General features: G+C 58.7%; 2 protein-coding genes across 3 annotated transcripts in view; one reads left to right on the top strand and one right to left on the bottom strand.

Moving 5' to 3' along the window:
• The window catches only part of CERK (ceramide kinase), a 215,672-nt gene that overhangs the window by 75,939 nt on the left and 122,704 nt on the right, over positions 1-17,029 (bottom strand). The window lies entirely within an intron of this gene.
• GRAMD4 (GRAM domain containing 4) overlaps positions 7,340-17,029 on the top strand; it is a 78,173-nt gene continuing 68,483 nt past the window's right edge. Inside the window, exon 1 of one of the 2 annotated variants that reach the window (XM_082422197.1) lies at positions 7,340-7,545. Coding sequence is in view for 1 of the 2 variants with exons in the window: in XM_082422196.1 (XP_082278322.1) it covers positions 7,517-7,545 (29 nt within the window). In the remaining variant the exon portion in view is untranslated. The remainder of the gene's footprint in view (positions 7,546-17,029) is intronic. The other variant, XM_082422196.1, reaches the window with a different exon arrangement.

The following is a 17,029-nucleotide window of genomic DNA, read 5'->3' as shown; positions in this document are numbered from 1 at the left end:
GGACTTCAACATATGAATTTGGGGAGGGAGGCACAGGACTCAGTGCTTAACACCTACTCAAAGAATAATAAAAATGCTTAAAAAATTTAAAAATACATGCCACTTTACACCCATCAGGATTGTTATCACTGTTTAAGAAAACAAAACAAAAAAAAGGAAAATAACGTTCCATTGGCGAGGATGTAAAGAAATTGGAATCCCTGGGCTTTGCTGGTGGGAATGCAAAATGGTGCAGCTTCTATGGAACACAGTTCCTTAAAAAGTTAAATATAAAATTACCATATGACCCAGCAATTCCATCCCTGGTTATATATGTATACCCTAAAGAACTGAAAGCAGGCACTCAAACAGATACTTGCCCACCCATGGTCATAGTAGCATTGTTCACAATTGACAAAAGGTGGAAATAACCCAAGTTCCATTGATGGGTGAATAGGTAAGCAAAGTGTGGTCTCTACACACAGTGGAATATCATTCAACCTTGAAAAGGAAGGAACATCTGACACGTGCTACCACATGGATGGACTTTGAGGACATTATGCTCAGTGAAATAAGCCAGACACAAAAAAGGTAAATACTGTATGATTCCACTTTCAGGAGGTCCCTAGAGGAGTCAAATCCATAAAGACAGAAAGTAGATGGTGGTGCCAGGGGCTGGGGGAGGGGGATGGGGAGTCAGTGTTTAACGAAGACAGAGTTGGTTTTGCAAGATGAAAAAAGTTCTGGACACGGATAGTGGTGATGGTTGCACAAGAATGTGAATGGACTTAATGTTGCTGAATTACACACCTAAAATGGTTAAGATGGTAAATTTTGTGTTATGTACATTTCACCACAATAAAAAAGTTATATAAATAAGTGGGTAAATCTAAGTAAGTATTGGCTATATAAAGTAATCAAATTAAGTTCTCATAGTGTTTTTTAAAATAAATTTATATATTTTATTTCTGGCTGTGTTTGGTCTTCGTTGCTGTGCGAGGGCTTTCTCTAGTTGTGTCGAGCGGGGGCTACTCTTCGTTGCGGTGCACGGGCTTCTCATTGCAGTGGCTTCTCTTGTTGTGGAGCATGGGCTCCAGGCGTGCGGGCTTCGGCAGTTGCGGCACGTGGGCTCAGCAGTTGTGGCTCGCGGGCTTAGTTGTTCCGCAGCATGTGGGATCCTCCCGGACCAGGGCTCGAACCCGTGTCCCCAGCACTGGCAGGCGGATTCTTAACCACTGCGCCACCAGGGAAGCCCCACACCAGCCACATCTTAAATGCTCAATAACCATGTGTGGCTACTGCATTGGGCTGCACAGATACAGGGTATTTCCATCATTCTAGAAAGTTCTATCAGACAGAGCTGGCCCATAGGATCATAACTCTCTGCCTTGCTCTTTTTCTTATAACTCTGGGTAATGTTACCGTGACCTCCTCCAGGCTGCTCTGTTACAATTCCTTAAGGTTCCCCCCACCCACTCAGCCCCAGGGGCCCAACCAAGAGGCTGGGGCCCCTCCACGACCTCCTCCTTCTGGCCGCTGCCAGGCCTGCCCTCCCTCACATCCCTACCCTGGCTTGCAAACCCCTCCTCCGAGAAGCCCCCGGCCCCCTGGGATGTGGCGGGTGCCCCCGCTGCTACCCCAGCTCCACTGACCGCTCACACTGGGGACTCAGGCACGGGTCCTCCTCCCCCACAAGAAGGTCTATGTAGGCCAGGTCTGCATGTCTGCGGGGTGAGGGGCGAGAAGGAAGGAGGTCTGGCCACCAACCTGCAAAGTAGGGAAACTGAGGCACAGAGAGGTGGAGGGACTTGCCAGGGTTACACAGCAGGTAAGACCCAGAGCCTAGAGCCCGGCTAGCAGACCCAGTCTCCTCCCCAAGGGGATAGAAGGCCGGGCTGCTAAGGAGGGAGACCTGTCCACGTGGCCCTATGTGGTGCCGGCACCCGCAGGCTGCGTGGCAGCAAGGACTGGGCCTGGGGGTGGGAGGCTGGCTAGGGGACTCGGCTTCTGGCCCCCGCACTGCCGTTTGAGGCCACAAGGTGGCGCACTCTGTCAGGCTCAGAAGCCAGGACCCCAAGTTTGTGCAGCAAGCCCCCGTCCCAGGCCAGCAGGCTGGGGTGCTGGGCTCCATCGCCTCCTTGAGACCTGGCTAAGCCCTGCTGAGAAGCCATGTATTCTATCAGGACCCCCACCCCCCACCCCCCGCAGGGAACACCATCTCTCTACGGCCACAAGCAGAGAAAAGCCTTCACATCTTGCATTTATCACCACGCTTCCTCTGCTGAGAGATGCTCATTTGTTTCCCATCTTAACATTTCCGGATGCTGACGCAACTTACAACACAGGAGGGCTCTGATGTGGGGTGGGTGGTTCATTTTTTCCTAAAAAGCTGTTATTAAGTTGATGGTACATCTTACCCGGTGACATTTTAAAGTCAAGGAAATATGTGAATTACGTTTCTGGGCGTCATATGGCCATCATTAGTACCACATTTGCTGAATGCCTACTGTGTGCAACGCAGCCCCAGGGACTGGAGTATAACATGTGCTGATTGGCTCAGAATATACGGAACTGTCAGAACTTCCACCTCTGGATGGGCAGGCAGGCAATGTACATCCTGTTCCAGACCCCTCGGAGGAGGAGGCCTTGCATGCCCTTGGCCTCCCCTACCCGTTGTGGCCAGCCTGTTCAGTGGGAACCATGTGGGCCGTGGTAGAGACCACAACCCCAGCCTGCTAGTGGGCGTTTCCCTTCTTCGCTTTGCAGAGGAAGAGACCGAGGCTCAGAGGGTTGGGTGGCTGTGTACAAGGACACACAGCCACCAAGGGCAGACCCAGTCCTGCCCCTCCCGTGGCGAAGAGCACGCGCAGGGTGGTCCCAACCTTCCCTGCCACAAGCCCCGAGCGGCAGCACGCACGGCGTGGGGCTGGGGCTTTATTCCCCACATGTCCCCCCGTTTGTGATCTGGGCAATGGACAAGTCCCGTGACTGTGGGCAGGGCTCTACAAAAGCTGCTCGCACCCACCTCCCACCTGCTGGTCGCTCTGAGACCCTCCGGTCAACACCCTCTGGAACCATTCTGGAGCCAGAAGGCTTTCTCTGCCAAAAGCACCGGTGCGATCCTGTGGCCCCTGCTGAAAATCCTTCCACAGCTCCCAGCTGCTCCGCGGATAAGCCTGAACTCACTGGGCTGTCCTCCTGCCTTTTTCCAGCTAAACAGAACAAGTGGGGCTCTCTCCCCCCCGCCCCACCCCGGCCTTGCTCCCTGCCCCACCCCTACCCCCATTGCTGCCTTCTCCTTCCAGCCGCTCAGGACCTAGGCTCCTTCCATCCTGAGCCCAGGCTCCACCCCTGCTCCCCACCACTCCCCAGGGGCCACTCAGTGCCAGGTGCTGCCAGATCCCGGAGCAGGTGACACAGGAAAGGACCAGGAGTCTGGAGCTGGCAGTCCCTGGCTTGGATCCCGTTCTCCCTGAGCCCCCTGTGTCGGCGTCCCGTGGGACATGGGGATGTGTGTTCAGATACCGAGGGCCAATGTCAATTCCATGAACCATGGGAGCTCGTCACGTGGGTCTCGGCATCTTGCTCCCAGGTGCTCTCCAGGACTCTGAGGCTGGGGGACAGGGTCCTGAGGGCTCAGCTGGCCCCGGGGTGTGTGCGGGCTCCAGGCCACCTTCCCAGAGCCGGCAGCCGGGCTTGGAGTTTGGCGCCGCCCGCTCTGCACAGCCCTGCCCCGCCGATGCCCCGCGTCCAGCTCAGCTTCGAGCGGCGGGGTGGGGAGCCAGTGGTGGCCCTGCCGACCCTCAGCAGTGTGGCCCTGAGGGCCAGGTGACTGCTCTGAGCCTGTGTCCACCAGGTCTGGCATAACAAATACCGCGGATGGGGCAGTTTAAGCAACAGAGATTTATTCCCTCACAGCCTGGAGGCTGGAGGTGAAGGATCGGAACGTCAGCAGGGTTGGTTCTTCCTGAGGCCTCTCTCCCTGGCGTGTACAGCGCCATCTTCTCCCTGTGTCCTCACGTGGTCATCACTCTGAGTGTGGGTGTCCTAATCTCCTTTTCTTATAAGGACCCCGGTCCTGTGGGATTAGGGCACACCCTAAGGAATTTATTTGAACGCAATCACCTCTTCAAAGGCCCTGTCTCCAAATACATCACATTCTGAGGAACTGGGGGTTAGGACTCCAACTTACGAGTTTGGGGGAACAGAGTTCAGCCCAGAACAGTCCTCCTCTGTAAACGGGGGGACAGGATGATTCTGAGGAGCTGCCAAGCAGGGTGCTGTGGGCGCCCTGTAACGTCAAGTGCCCCACTTTGGGGTGTATCTGGTCCATGCCTGTCAACCAGGCAGGCACAGCGCAAGCAGCGTCAGGTACAGGGTGGGTGCCCAGCGAATGTCCGTAGGCTGGGCTGAAAGTCAGGGATGCTGGGGTGGCCCCAGAAACATGCTTCAACCTCTTCCCTTCCCCTGGTCCCTCCGCCTCCTGCCTGGTCCCCCTAGTCCTGGCCTTTCGTTCAAGAACATTCCTTGGGCACCCGCTCTGTGCCCCGCTAGGGTGGAGGGCTGTGGTTTGTAGCTGTGCGTGAATACTTCAACCACGGCACTTGCTACTTTCAGGAACAAAGAGGTCCCCTTTGGGGCTGTTCGAGGTGGGTTTCTGTCATCTGTGAACAAAAGGGCTCTGACAATTACAGAGACTGGCTAAGGTCCTGAGGTGCGGGGCAGGGACACACACATGGATAATCTGGGTCTTTCCCCAGGGGGGTCGATGGGGAGAGTTGGGGGAAAAGACAAGAACACAACCAACAACAGGGTGATGGATGCAGGGGGTGGTGGGGCCCATGTGGGGGAGTCTCGAGAGCCCTGGCTGCAAGGGAGGCTGGGACCACTTCTGGCCAGGCTGGCGAGGGGGCCTGTGTGGAGCTGGGTCTTGCAGGCTGGGTGGAGTTTGAATAAGGAAGGTGGTCCTGGGAGGATGTGGCAGGAACAATGGCTTGCGGGCAGGAAAATTGAGCTTGTGTTTGGGAAAATCTCTAGTCCTGTTGCCTGGAGAGCAGAGAGATAAGGCCAGGAAGCTGCGTTCCAGGCCAGGACAGAGAAGGAACCAGTGGGGTCTGGAAGCTGGTCCTGGTCCTGGCAGGGGTGCTGGGCATGAATGCAACTCAGACCACCCAACGGAGCTCTCATACTGGGGATGAGACAGTCCTGCCAACAGCTTGCCACGGTACCCCTGCCGCCCCTGAAACAGACCCCACGTTTGTGCGTTAGCTCCCTTAATCTGAAATCATTTGGTCTCCCATTCTGCAGTCAGGAAACTGAGGCACAGAGAGGTAAGGCCTCCTGCTAGGAGCCCCCCTGAATGATTGCCTCTGACCCAGACTCATCAGGTCTACCTTCCCAGGCTGGGGGAGGATGATAGAAGGCCCCCAAATCTTGAGGACAAAGAATGTCACCTGCCATTTCAGTAAACAAAGGATGTTGTGGCCATCAAGCCATCAGTCACTCCAGACGCCCCCTGCCCCCAACAGTGCACCCTGAGGGGATTCAGGATGGAGAAAAACAGGACACTGGCCAGAGATAGTTAAGATGCATATGAAAGGAGTGATTTCAATGAGATGAATCTCTTTCCTCTTCCCATAAGTAGAAAAGTACTAAAATCATTAGCTTGAAATGCCTGTTTTTTGTGATTATCAGTAATCCTTTGTTGTTCAACTATGTTTTTTCCCCCCAGCAAAAACTCCTATGTATCCTGGCTCCTGCCTTTACTTCTTTGGAACAGTCTCTCAGAGCTATGTGAGAGGCTACCATCCCTGGTGACTTTCCCTGCAGTCCAGTGGTTAAGACTCCGCCTTTCCAATGCAGGGGGCTCTGGTTCCATCCCTGGTTGGGGAACTAAGATCCCACATGCCACGCGGTATGGCCAAAAAAACTGAAGACATAATTCTCAACTTTCAGGTTGTGCAAAATTTTTTCAGTTGACACTTACCCCAGGGAATGCTTCAGAAGCACCTGAGTTGGGAGCCTTGAGGACTGGATAGGAGATTGGGAGGTGGGTTAGGTAGTGGGGTAGGGGGCGGGGGGTAGCCCAGTTCCGGATTCCTGGAGGTATCTGTAGGACTCCCACGGTCTTTGGGTTTGGGGCAGAGCAGGGGAGCTGGGCTGAAGACACGTAAGGCAGATGGGACCGTCAGGGCAGAGCCCAGAGGACCCAGCTGAGGAGGGGTGGCTGATAAGTCTGGGCACAGACAGCCTTGGGGCCTTCCATGTTCTCTGGGTTCCCCAATCCTCCCACTCCAAGCTCCAGCAGCCATCCTCCTGGTCAGACCTCGGAAGGGGAGTTAATCGTGGGGCCCGCAGCCCAGGATGAGGACCTATGGTTTTGGAAGGGTGGTCCCTTCTACCGGTGAGCTAGACAGCCCCTGGTCCTGGAGCCAAGGAATGTGCAGGGTTCTCCTGGGGGCGCGCGCGCGTCCAGACCCGGGCAGGGGTGGGGGGCGGGTGGGCTTAAAGCTGCCTCCTCCTACTAACGCCCCGCCCCGCAGTGCGGTGGCCGGGGAGATGCAGTCGTGTAGAAGCGTGCAGGATGGGCTCCCTTGAGTGACAAAGGTGCGATTCAGAGAAAGAGGCCCGGATCCCGAGGACAGGGAGCACCCCTGGGCGTGGGGGAGGGTCAGCCCCCGCTACACATTCGAGTCTAGAGGGAGTGTGTGCAACCCCACCTGCCCTCCCCCTGCAGGCTCCAGGTACCCTCCCCCTGGGTGGGCCGAAGACTGGCTTCACGGGAAAGGCGGTTCCCTATGGGATGTGGTCGCCACCGGTAGCAGCCTTTGACCCAGCTCTGAACCTCAGGCGGTCCAACTGCGGCCCCCGTGGGGTGCCTGGCCAGCTGACCGCGGATAAAGTGACGGCAGCATGCGTGCCTGGGCGTGGCTAGGCCCGTGGCGTCCATCCTATAGACGCGCCGGACCGCGCGGCCGTAGGCGCAACCAGCGGACGGCCGCGCGGAGGAGACGCCGCGCGTGCGCGTGGGTGTAGGTGGCGGGGGCGCACGTGGGCAACCCAAACAAAGGTGGTGCCGCGTGACCCAGCTCGCTCTCGCGTGCGAATCCGCCAGGGCAAGCGAGCCCGCGCGGGGGGCCGCGCCCGGGTGGGCCGGCTGCCCCGAGGCGGCACAAGGAGGGGCGCGACTCCTTTAAGGCTCGGCGGGGCGGCGCGGGGCTTGCCAGCTGAGGTCGTGAGGCGTGGCGTTGGGCGTGGCGGCGCGGGGCGTGTGGGCGGGGCGTTGGGCGGGGCGGAGCGCGCGCGGGGCGGGGCGGCGGCTGCGCAGGCCGGGCCGGGGGCGCGCAGACTCCGCGCAGCGGCACGCGAGCGCGCGTCCTGGCGCCGCCGCCGCCGCCGCCGCTGCCGCCTCCGCGCTCGTGGCCGGGACCCGCGGGGCCGCCTCCTCCGGGCTCCCCGGCGCCGCTCGGCTCCCGGGCGGGCGGCAGGTGCAGCGCGACTGGGCGGCTGGCGAAGGGGGCGCCGAGGCGGCGGGTGGATGAGAGGTGGTCCCGATCTCCGCGCAGGGTAAGCGGCGCGCGCGCGGACGCCCACACGGACCTCGCCGGACACACGGACAGGCTCCCCACGGGGGCCGGCCGGGCCGCGACCCGGCGCGCTCGGCCACGCTCTCCCCGCGCCCGCAGCCAGCGGCTCTCCTAGCAGGGCCCCGCGCGGGCGCGCCCCGCATACACGCCCCCGGGTCCCGCGTTGGCCTGGGCGCGCCGCGGCCACGGCGTCTCCTGGCCCGCGTTGTGCCGGGCTGGCCAGGGAGAGGAGGACGTCCCGTGGGCGCGGGGCCTGAGATGGGGTGGTGGTGGTGGGCAGGGCGGGGGTCACCGCGGCCAGGCTGGGGCACGGGCGGGCGCGGCAAATGTCGTTTTCGCGCCTCACTCCTTGGGGACACAGGAGAGGAGGAAGGAGACCCCGGCCGCTGCGACCCCAGAGACGACCCCGCCAAAAAGTTGTGGGCGCTCGTCCTCTTCCCCGCACCCCTCCGTTCGCCCTGTCCCCTTTCCCTTTGTGTGGGACTTTTAGCTGGTGGGGCTCTGCTGGGGCCCAGCCCCGCGTGCAGGCATGGAGGAGAGGTGTAGTGCAGCAGCTCCCAGCCCGGGGCCGCCGCCTGCCCAGAGCAGGCCCTGCACCCCCGTCCAGGCCTGGCCTACCACCGGCGGAGGGAGGAGAGTCGGAGCCGGGCGGGCTGCTGCACCTGTCTGGGCAGGGAGGCTCTGGCAGTAGGAGCAGCGGCCCCCGCCAGGGCCATGGACCTGAGGGGGTACCCCTGGAAGCTGAGTCCACCCTAGCGCTGTTGCCAGCCCTGCATTTCCGGAGGCGGGGAGGATTCAGTTTGGGCGACACCTTCTGCAGGATGGGGTTCCCTTCTTGCCTTTCTAGTGCAGGCTGGGGAGAAAAGACAGAGTTCTGAGCATCTCCCCCCCCCACAAAAATGGAGGCGTCTGAGCCCCAGCGCTCATCGCAGCGCAGCCTTAGGGGTAGTTTCAGGCCTGGGCCTGGCACGGGCAGGGCTGTGCAATAGTTAAGAGAGGAATTTGGAGTCTTGCCTCCGTCACACATCTGCTCGGTGACCTTGGGCAGGAAGGCCTTGAGCCGTCTCATGCCTCAGTTTCCCCACCAGTAAACGGGGGGGGGGGTGACAAGAGGATTAGATGATGTGATACAGACCCCCCCCCCTCCACCCCCCTCCCTGACTGGACACACCCAGGGCAGAGAGCAGAACACCCTGGAGAGGCCAGCGGTGCCCTTCGCCCCCTGGCGGCTGTTGATTCCCTGACTCTGCCCCGCGTGTCCCAGGCCCTTTTGGGGACACACGGTCTGCCTGTGTGAGTGTGTTCCAGTTGTTGCCCTTGTCCCCTGCTGGGATGGAACCACATCCCACAATGTGAGCTGCGACCCCTCGGATCAGGGACCTCATTAAACCTGCCCCTCCTTCCTGTTGCAAACCCCTCTGAAAACTCCCCGCCTGGCCCAGGTAAGGGACCTGGCCTGCCTGTCCTTCCCTCTGTCTTGGCTGTGATGTTGATCCTTCTGCAGCATTGTGACCACGGGCAGGGGTCTTGAACCTGCAGGCTGGACAGTGCTGGACTCCTATTGGCGGGGATGCCAGCTTGGTCCTGGGGACCAGGAGGGAAGGTTCCCTGGAGCCTCTAGACGGCGCCACCCCCTCTCCGCCCTTCTTTCCTGTGGGCTGCCTTGGCTCATGGGGTGTGGCTGTCCCAGAGGTGCGGCCTGGGGACGGGCAGGGCCTGTCCCTTTGCTGTCTGCCTGCCTGCACTCGGGAAAGGCATTTCCTGGAAACTGTACAGGAAGGTCTCAAAGTGTGGTTTGCTTGGCCCTGGCCGCTTTAGTCTGTGTCTTCCACTGAGTTGGGTGGGCGGGGGCCCTTCATGCAGGGAGAACCTGGTGGTCTCTCCAAGCCGCCAGGCTGTGAGGCGCTCCTCGTATCTGTCCAGCCAGAGTGGGTGTCAGGAACCCGATGGTCGCCAGCTCCGAGTGACCTCTGCTTCCCCTGCCCTCCCCGGGCCTCACCTTCACTGGCTAGAAACGAGGAGAATCAGGCCCGTTTTTCCTGAATCACCACTTTTGCTGTACAATAGAATAGAATAGTGGTTCAGGCCCAGTGAAAACAAAGTGTTATTAGATTCTAGTGAGAGTGCAGTTGCCAGGGGAGATTGCGAGCCTGAAGCGCATTTTCTGTTTGTAACAGAGTATCTGAGCGATGTTACAGATGTGACAGAGATACCAGTGCCAGGCCCAGTCTGCATCTCCGTGGAATCAATGTAATCGGAGAAGCGAAGGGCTCCCCTGATGTTTCCATGGTGTGACCCATGTTAGTGGTTGTACCACTGGTACCCTGGCATCTCATGGGCCCTAGGGGACCCCTTCCAGCTCCCCATGCTTCGCGGTTTGGGAGTTTCCCTCCTGAAGCCGGTCGTATCTGAGCTTTGTGTGGGAGTGGGCTTCCCATTGTGGAGCAGCGTGGCTCCAGCCAGGTCCCCATTTCTGGGGGCCACTCCCTCTCGGGGACCTAGGCTGGTTTCCCTTCTTGTGGGCCTGTGGCGTTTGGCCCCCTGTGTGAGTCAGGATGGGGGGCTCCTGCCTAGTGGCCGTGCTGGGGACTTGCTGAGCGTCTCAGGAGCTCTGGTCAGTGGAGGGCGTGTGCCAGCTGGGACGGAAGACACTGGTGGTGGCTGTGTGGCCTGCTTGGAGGCTGCTGTTCCTGTCGCCAGCAGGAAGGGAGGCCATCTTTGTCAAAAGCCGAGTACCCCTGCTCCCTACGGAGGCTGCTGACAGCCTTGGGGTATGTAGCAGAGCATCCCTCCCCTTAAAGAAGTGAAGAATGAATTGGGGGTAATGAGACGTGGGCCGTGAGAGTGAGTAATAGGAATACAGATGCTCTTGCCAGGGGAGCAGCTTCTGTTTGTTTACCAGCCCGGACGTGCGAGTGTGACCACTCAGGTGGCACTCAGAACGCCTTTGCTTGGGACTTGAAAGCCGGCTGGGGGGCCCTTAGGCACTACAGGGGGTTTAGGTCTGATTTTTCCTTGGCTTTTGGGTGGTATGGCAATGGGGACTCTCACTGGGTCTTTATCCTGGGCAGAATCTAGAAAACACCCTTTGTAAAGGGGCTGAGTTCAGTTGCTGGCTGGTGGACGAGGACGAGGCCTGGGTCCTCGATGGTGATGAGCGTTTTGCGGGTGGAGGGGTTGAGGCACAGCCAGCCCTGCGTGCGGGGCAGCGCGGCCACCTGCTCGGAGCTGGCCGCTGACGGAGGAAGGCAGTTGGTTAACTTGAGAACTTAAAGGCAGGTCGTCTGACTTCTCCTACTGATTGAGATGGAGCAAGAAAGTGAGGGTTTCCCTAATTAGAGAAAACTGTGTTCTTGGAGCCTTGGGGTCTGCATGTGCCTTGTACGGAGGAGTCGGGCAGAGACTTTGGACTGTAGTTCACCACTAATGACGGTCGCCATCTAAAGGTTATTAAGATCATTTGGCATTTGAGTTATAACCAGGGTTGTGATTATGTTTAAGCCATGTGATTAAGGCCCCCTGTGGTTACACCGGCAGACAGGAAGTACTGGCCTGTCCAAACGAAAAAAAATTAACAGTAGTAGAAATCACTCAGTATAGTGTCAGGCGTGGTGCTAAGTGTCTTTCACGCATTGCCTCTCATGGTCCTCGCAACCTCCACTTTCATGCGTCCTGCAGAGGCAGAAACAGGCCCAGAGAGGCAGGCGGCTGGCCTCAGTCCCCAGTTAGTTAAGTAGCAGAGCTGGGATCGGAACTCGGGTTGTTTGGCAACAAAGGCTGTGCTCTTAACCTCACTGCCTCCCTGATAATCAGTTGAATTTCTGGGGGTTTGTATAAGAAACAGAAGTAAATTTACAGTCATGATGAGAAGTCTCTTTGCCATCAAACGTGTGCTAATAGCAAGAGCATCTCTTACCCTGGGCCTGATGGCATGCCACGCACTTTAGATGATTGATTTTCATAACAGCTGGAGGTCGGTGCTATTATTAGCTCGGTCGGCACAGAGAGGTTAAGTAACTTCCCAGAGGCCACAGGCTGGTGAGTGGCAGAGCTGGGTATCTGTTCCTAAGCTGGGTACTGTATGCAGGGGGATTAAGTGGAGAAAACTCTTTGTCTGTTGCTGTGTGTTCTTGGGCAAGACGCTTAACCCCTCTGGGCCTCCGTTTGGTCACCGGGAAACAAGGGTCTTGGTGTGGAATATAGAAGCCAGAGGCCTGCGAGCTGGCCGCGTCTGCACTGCCTCCCCCAGGAAGGCCCTGGGTGGGGAGGCCCAACCATCGCAGCTTCCCCCCCAGGAGGAGAGTCGTGGTGAAGGGGGCCAGTGCGCCCCAGCACTGGCTGGTGTTGGGTGGAGTGGCCCTGGCTGTTGTCGGGGTGAGGGCTCTGGCTCTCCCGGAAGCTCAGACCACACCTGGGGAGAGAGACACTTGACACCGGGCACCACTCCCTCTGTGAAGTGAGGGCGCTCAGAAAGCCCCCACTGCTCTGTCCCTCGGGAATCGGGCGGGGGGTGATGGGCGGCCCTATCCAGAGCCCCCCTGTGCCGCCAAACCCAGCTCAGCTGTGCTGGGAGAACTAGGTGTGCTGGCGCCATGGAGGGCTGCAGTGGCCCGGGGACCCCCAGGGAAACTGCTCACCCCGCTTGCGGTCAGGTGCCCAGCATCGGTGGAGAGGGCTGCTGCCTCTAGCCCTTCCCTGTGGGCAGGGGGTACATGGCACAGGAGGCCCTCCCCAGCCCGCCAGCATGGAGTGCGGTACGGGGCACACCTGTACCAGGGATGGCAGACCTTTGTGTCAGGCACATCTCGGCTCCATCCCCCTTGCTGGGGAGGCCTCCCCCAGCACCCCGTTTATAGAAGTCCCCCCTCACTTGCCCCCCTGCCCCCCACAGTAGTTGTCCTCCGTGGAGGCAGGGGCTCTCTCCCTCTTGTCCTGGTCCTGAGCAGCCCAGAGCAGGGATGATGGAGGCGCTCCCTGCTCTGCCCTCGGGGGCCACTCTGCAGCCTGGCCTCCAGGGACCAGCAGCTTTGGGTCCTGGGGGCCTGGCTGGGGGGAGCCCACCTGCAGCTGAGCTAAGCTGGGGGCTGGGGGAGGGGAGGGGCTAGGCTCCCCAAAGGCGGGGGCAGGCCTGGGCAGTGAGAGAGGTGTGCGTTTGTTTTTTAAACGTCTTTATCGAGGTACAGTTCACATACCATGCAATCCAGCCATGGAAAGTGCCGTTCACCGACTTTTAGCATATCCACAAAATTGTGCAGCCATCACCACAATCTAATTTTAGAACATTTTCATCACCCCCTTTAGCAATCACTCATTCTCTTTCCCTCTAGCCCCTGGCAACCGCTAATCTGCTTTCTGTCTCCATGGATTTGCCTGCCCTGGACATTTCATATCAGAGGAATCGTATGCTCTGTGGACATTTGGCTCTGCTTTCCTTCACTTAGCGGGATGCATTTTCAACCGTGTGGCAGTGTGTAGTGACAGAGTTGTGCTTGGTGCCTCTTCTGAAGTGTGGCCCCTCTTCCCCAGCACGAGGTGACCCTGGACCACCTTTCTCACCAGTCTTGGTGAGCTCGCCTTGCATCACCAGGCACCCGGGGTCAGAGTTCATAGCGGCCCCTTCTGTCGCTATGGCTGTCTGAGAACTCTGTGCTGGCACCATGAGCCATTTCATGTGACTCATTTTCAGTGGCCTTTGGCACACTTACCATTTATGTGAGCTGCACTCAAGTCACCTCCTCCAGGAAGCCCTCCTAGCCTTCCCATGCCCCCAGGGTTAGGGCCCTTGTGCCTGTCATCCTGTGTGATCTTCTGTTTACCCGCCTGCCTTCTGAGCTCCTGGAGAGCAGGGGCCCCGCTTTTCATCTGATTCCTGGCTGGCCTCGTTGGAGACAGTGTCGGGGGGTGAATGGTTGCAGATGGGGGGATGGCGTGTTTGTGAGGCATTAAGTCCCATGGGGCTCTCTTACTGGCTGCCCCACTATTTCTCTTCCTTGATTATCCTTCTGTTACTGTGTGATCACTTGACTTTGAAACTGTACTGTCTGTGTCCTCTGGATCACCTCAAGGGCAGGCCCGGGTCTGGCTCTGGGTATCCTGGACGTTCAGGCAGGGCTGCTGAGTGAGCTGAGCCCTGCCCACCCCACCTCTGCTCTACCTGCCCACCACGCCCCACACTGGGTGGCAGGCTGGGTTTTTGGTTTTGTTTTCCTTTTTTTTTTCCTAATAATAGACTGTACTTTTTAGGACAGTTTTAGACTTACAGAAACATTACAAAGAAAACACAATTCCCATATATCTGTCCCTCCCCACGGTTTCTCTTATTATTACCATTTTACTTTAGTGTGGAACGTTGTTATAATTAATTAATGGGCCAATATCGACAATTATTAACTGAAGTCTGTAGTTTATTCAGATTTTCTTAGTTTTCACCTAATGTCCTTTTTCTACCCCAGGACACCATACTACATTTAGTCTCCTTCGGCTCCTCTGGGCTGGGACAGTTTCTCAGACTTTTCTTATTTTTGATGACTTGATAGTCTTGAGGAATATTAGGGACATTGTAGATCCCTCTCCACTGGAATTTGGACAGTTGGAAACACCCTGCTGGAATTTGGATGTTTTTCTCCGGGTTAGACTGGGGTCGTGGCTTTTGGGAGGAAGATCACAGAGGTGAAGAGCCCTCACCCCATCCCATCAGGGCACTGATCGCTGTGATGTTGGCCTAGGTCGTCTGGCTGATGTAAACTTACTCTTTTCCGTCTGTCCATGCTGTCCTCCTTGGAAGGAAGTCAGGATGTGCAGCCCACACGGTAAGGGGTTTGAGGGTGGAGTGCCTATAAACGATTTGGAATCTTCTGAATGGGAGACTTGTCTCTTCTCCCCCATTTATCAGTTTATTCAGTCATGTTTTACGTCAGTGTGGATTCATGTCTCCTTATCTTATACTTTGAGTTAACAGTGCAGTCCCGCTTTACTTATTTTGTTGGTCAGATTGTTCCAGCCTTGGCCGCTGGGCGCTCGTTCAGGCGGTTCCTGAGTTCAGTTGACGTGCCCCCATCATGTGGGGCGATGTGGACACGTCCTCACTTCCTGGCACTGTAGGTGCTCCCAAGCCCTAGAATCGGCCAGTTCTCCCAGGAGCCTGGTTGCTTTTACCGGAGTATGGTTTTAGAAACCAAGATCTGGGCGCTGGGTGTGCTCGTGGCTACTGGGGTCTCATTGCTCTGGGCCCTCTCTGCTGGCAGAGCAGAAATGCGCACTGTGGATGTGCACACGTCTGTAAGTACCTCTGCGTGTAACCATCTGTGTTGATACGTTAAGTAGTGCATTAAGTGAGATGTGAGTTCATCCTAGTGGTATAATCTGTAGTCATTACCGTGTGAATCCTGCTCCTCTCGTTGACCAGTTTCCATTCCAGCCGTGGCAAACTGGGCTCCCCCCATTTGCCGTCGTTCACGTGATCGTTCAGTTCCAGTGTAGCTGCAGAGCAGGACCAGACTGTTACCCCCGCCCCCTGGGAAGTGGCTTCAGGGTCCAGAGTGCTGTGTGCCTGTGTGGCTCCTTCTTACTCCCCTGGGTTCTTGCTGTGCTGTTGGAACGGGCGCTGATAGGTGTTCTCTGCCCGGGCCCTGCAGAGGCTGGGGGGCCCACCGCCTCCCCGAGAAGGTCTGTGACCTGCAAGGAGAGAAAAAGAGCACTGGGGGGCTCCTCGCTGTGCCTGGTCACCCCAGGCCTCTGGGGATGGGCACAGACGTGGCATCCCTTTGAAATCTGAAAGCGGGGCTGGCTTTGAACACACCCTGGAGGCCCGGCCTCGGCGGCACGAGGAGGAAGGCTGCCGGCGGGACCCTTTGGAGCTCAGGTGCATCTTTGATTCAGATCCTGGCCTGTGAGTTCCCCCAACCTGGGAACTCGCGCTGCAGCGGGGAGGGGCAGCCTCCGATCACGGTTCTGTGGAGCAGGGGTGGAGCACTGAGGCCGGGTTCCTTTCTGGAAAGGAGAGAACTGGGCGAGTTCTGCTCTGGTTCACTCGGGGCCCTATGCCGGCTCCCGTTTCCGTCCGCACGTGTGTGGGGTCTGGGGGCGGCGAGGGCTTCAGCTGGAGGCTTCTGAGCAGGTGGGACGGTGAGAGGCAAGGTGCCCACCGTTTTAGGGCCGAGTTGGTGGGCAGGGGGCGGGCACCCTGGACCCAGGGCCAAGGAGACCTGAGAGCAGCCGCGGGCGGGGCTTTGCTGGGTTTGTGCTTCAGAGGAAAGGGGCGGCCACCTGGGCGGGCTCGGAAGACGCCTGGAACCGCGGTTGTCCCTTGTGCTCCTGCCCTTTTGAGATAAAATGGGGGGGGGTCAGGGGACGGGGACACCGGCTGGGCCTCAGCAGCTGGTCCGGCGCCTGGGCTCCCGTGTGCCGTGCGTCGTGGGCCAGGCTCCGGGTTTCTGAAGGTGGCACCCACGATGGCTGTCGCTTTGAGTGGCCCACAGGTGACGGAGCAGCGGCGGGAGCTGCCGTGCTGACTGCACCGCCTCTGTGCGTGTGAGGAGGTGCCGTGTACACTGTGCCGTCTACACTCGTGGGGAGGTGCTGCTCACACGGTACTGTCTACACGTGTGGGTCGCCATGCCGGCCTCCCTGGGACCAGCTGGGGCTGGCGTGGGCTCAGTTTATCAAAGGTCATCTCCTGTCCAAGACTCCTGGAGGCCCAGCTGGCGGTGGCCACACCTCTGCTGGGGCAGGAATGGGCTCCGGGCCGCGCTGGGGGAGCCATGGGACGCATGGCTGTCTGTCCTGCCCCCAGCTCAGGCTTTCGGCTCAGCGTCCTGAAAGCCCTCGACTCCCTGCTGTGGGGCTGGGGCCTCACCGAGGTGGTACCCCGTCTCCCCTGGTCCTGTGAGGGGAGCCCTAAGGAAGCGGGGGGGTGGGGCTGGCTTGGGGCTCGGTGGGCGGGCCTGCCTGGGAGTGAGGCTCACCTGCCCTGCGGGAGGCCACCTGCTGGCCTGGCTGTGCGCTCCTCCCAGACCCCCTGGGCATGTCCTTGGGGTCCTGTGCTGGCTTCAGCGTCCAGGTTAGGTGTCCAGGGGCTGGCGTCTGCAGCCCTTTCCCTAGTCCATCCAGAGAGGAAGGTCAGGAACGAGACAGGTGGGCTGGACAGGAGGCCCCCCTGAGGACCTGTGGCCGGTGCTGACTGCGGAGGGCGGTCAGCGGTGGCGTGCCCCCAGGCCCTGCCCGGCCCTGTCCTGTTGGGCGAGCTCATCGCAAGCATGCTGAGCCCATCCTGGATCAGGAGGAAAAGCAGTGTTTTGTTCCACAGCCACTGCTTAAGAAAGCCGGGGGATGTGTGGCTACGTCAGCCCCTAAGAGTGGAGGACGGCGTGGGGGGTGGGTCTGGAGGGGAGGGGTGGCCACTGGGACCCAAGGATGCTGGACCGGGAAGTAGAGTTTAAAGGAGTGCGGTTCACTGGCGGTCATCC

The sequence above is a fragment of the Balaenoptera physalus genome (genome assembly GCF_965194825.1).
Source record: "Balaenoptera physalus genome assembly, chromosome: 13".
Taxonomy (NCBI): Eukaryota; Metazoa; Chordata; class Mammalia; order Artiodactyla; family Balaenopteridae; genus Balaenoptera; species Balaenoptera physalus.
The sequence above is the reverse complement of the archived record's forward strand: the minus strand, read 5'-3'. Positions and strand labels throughout refer to the sequence as shown.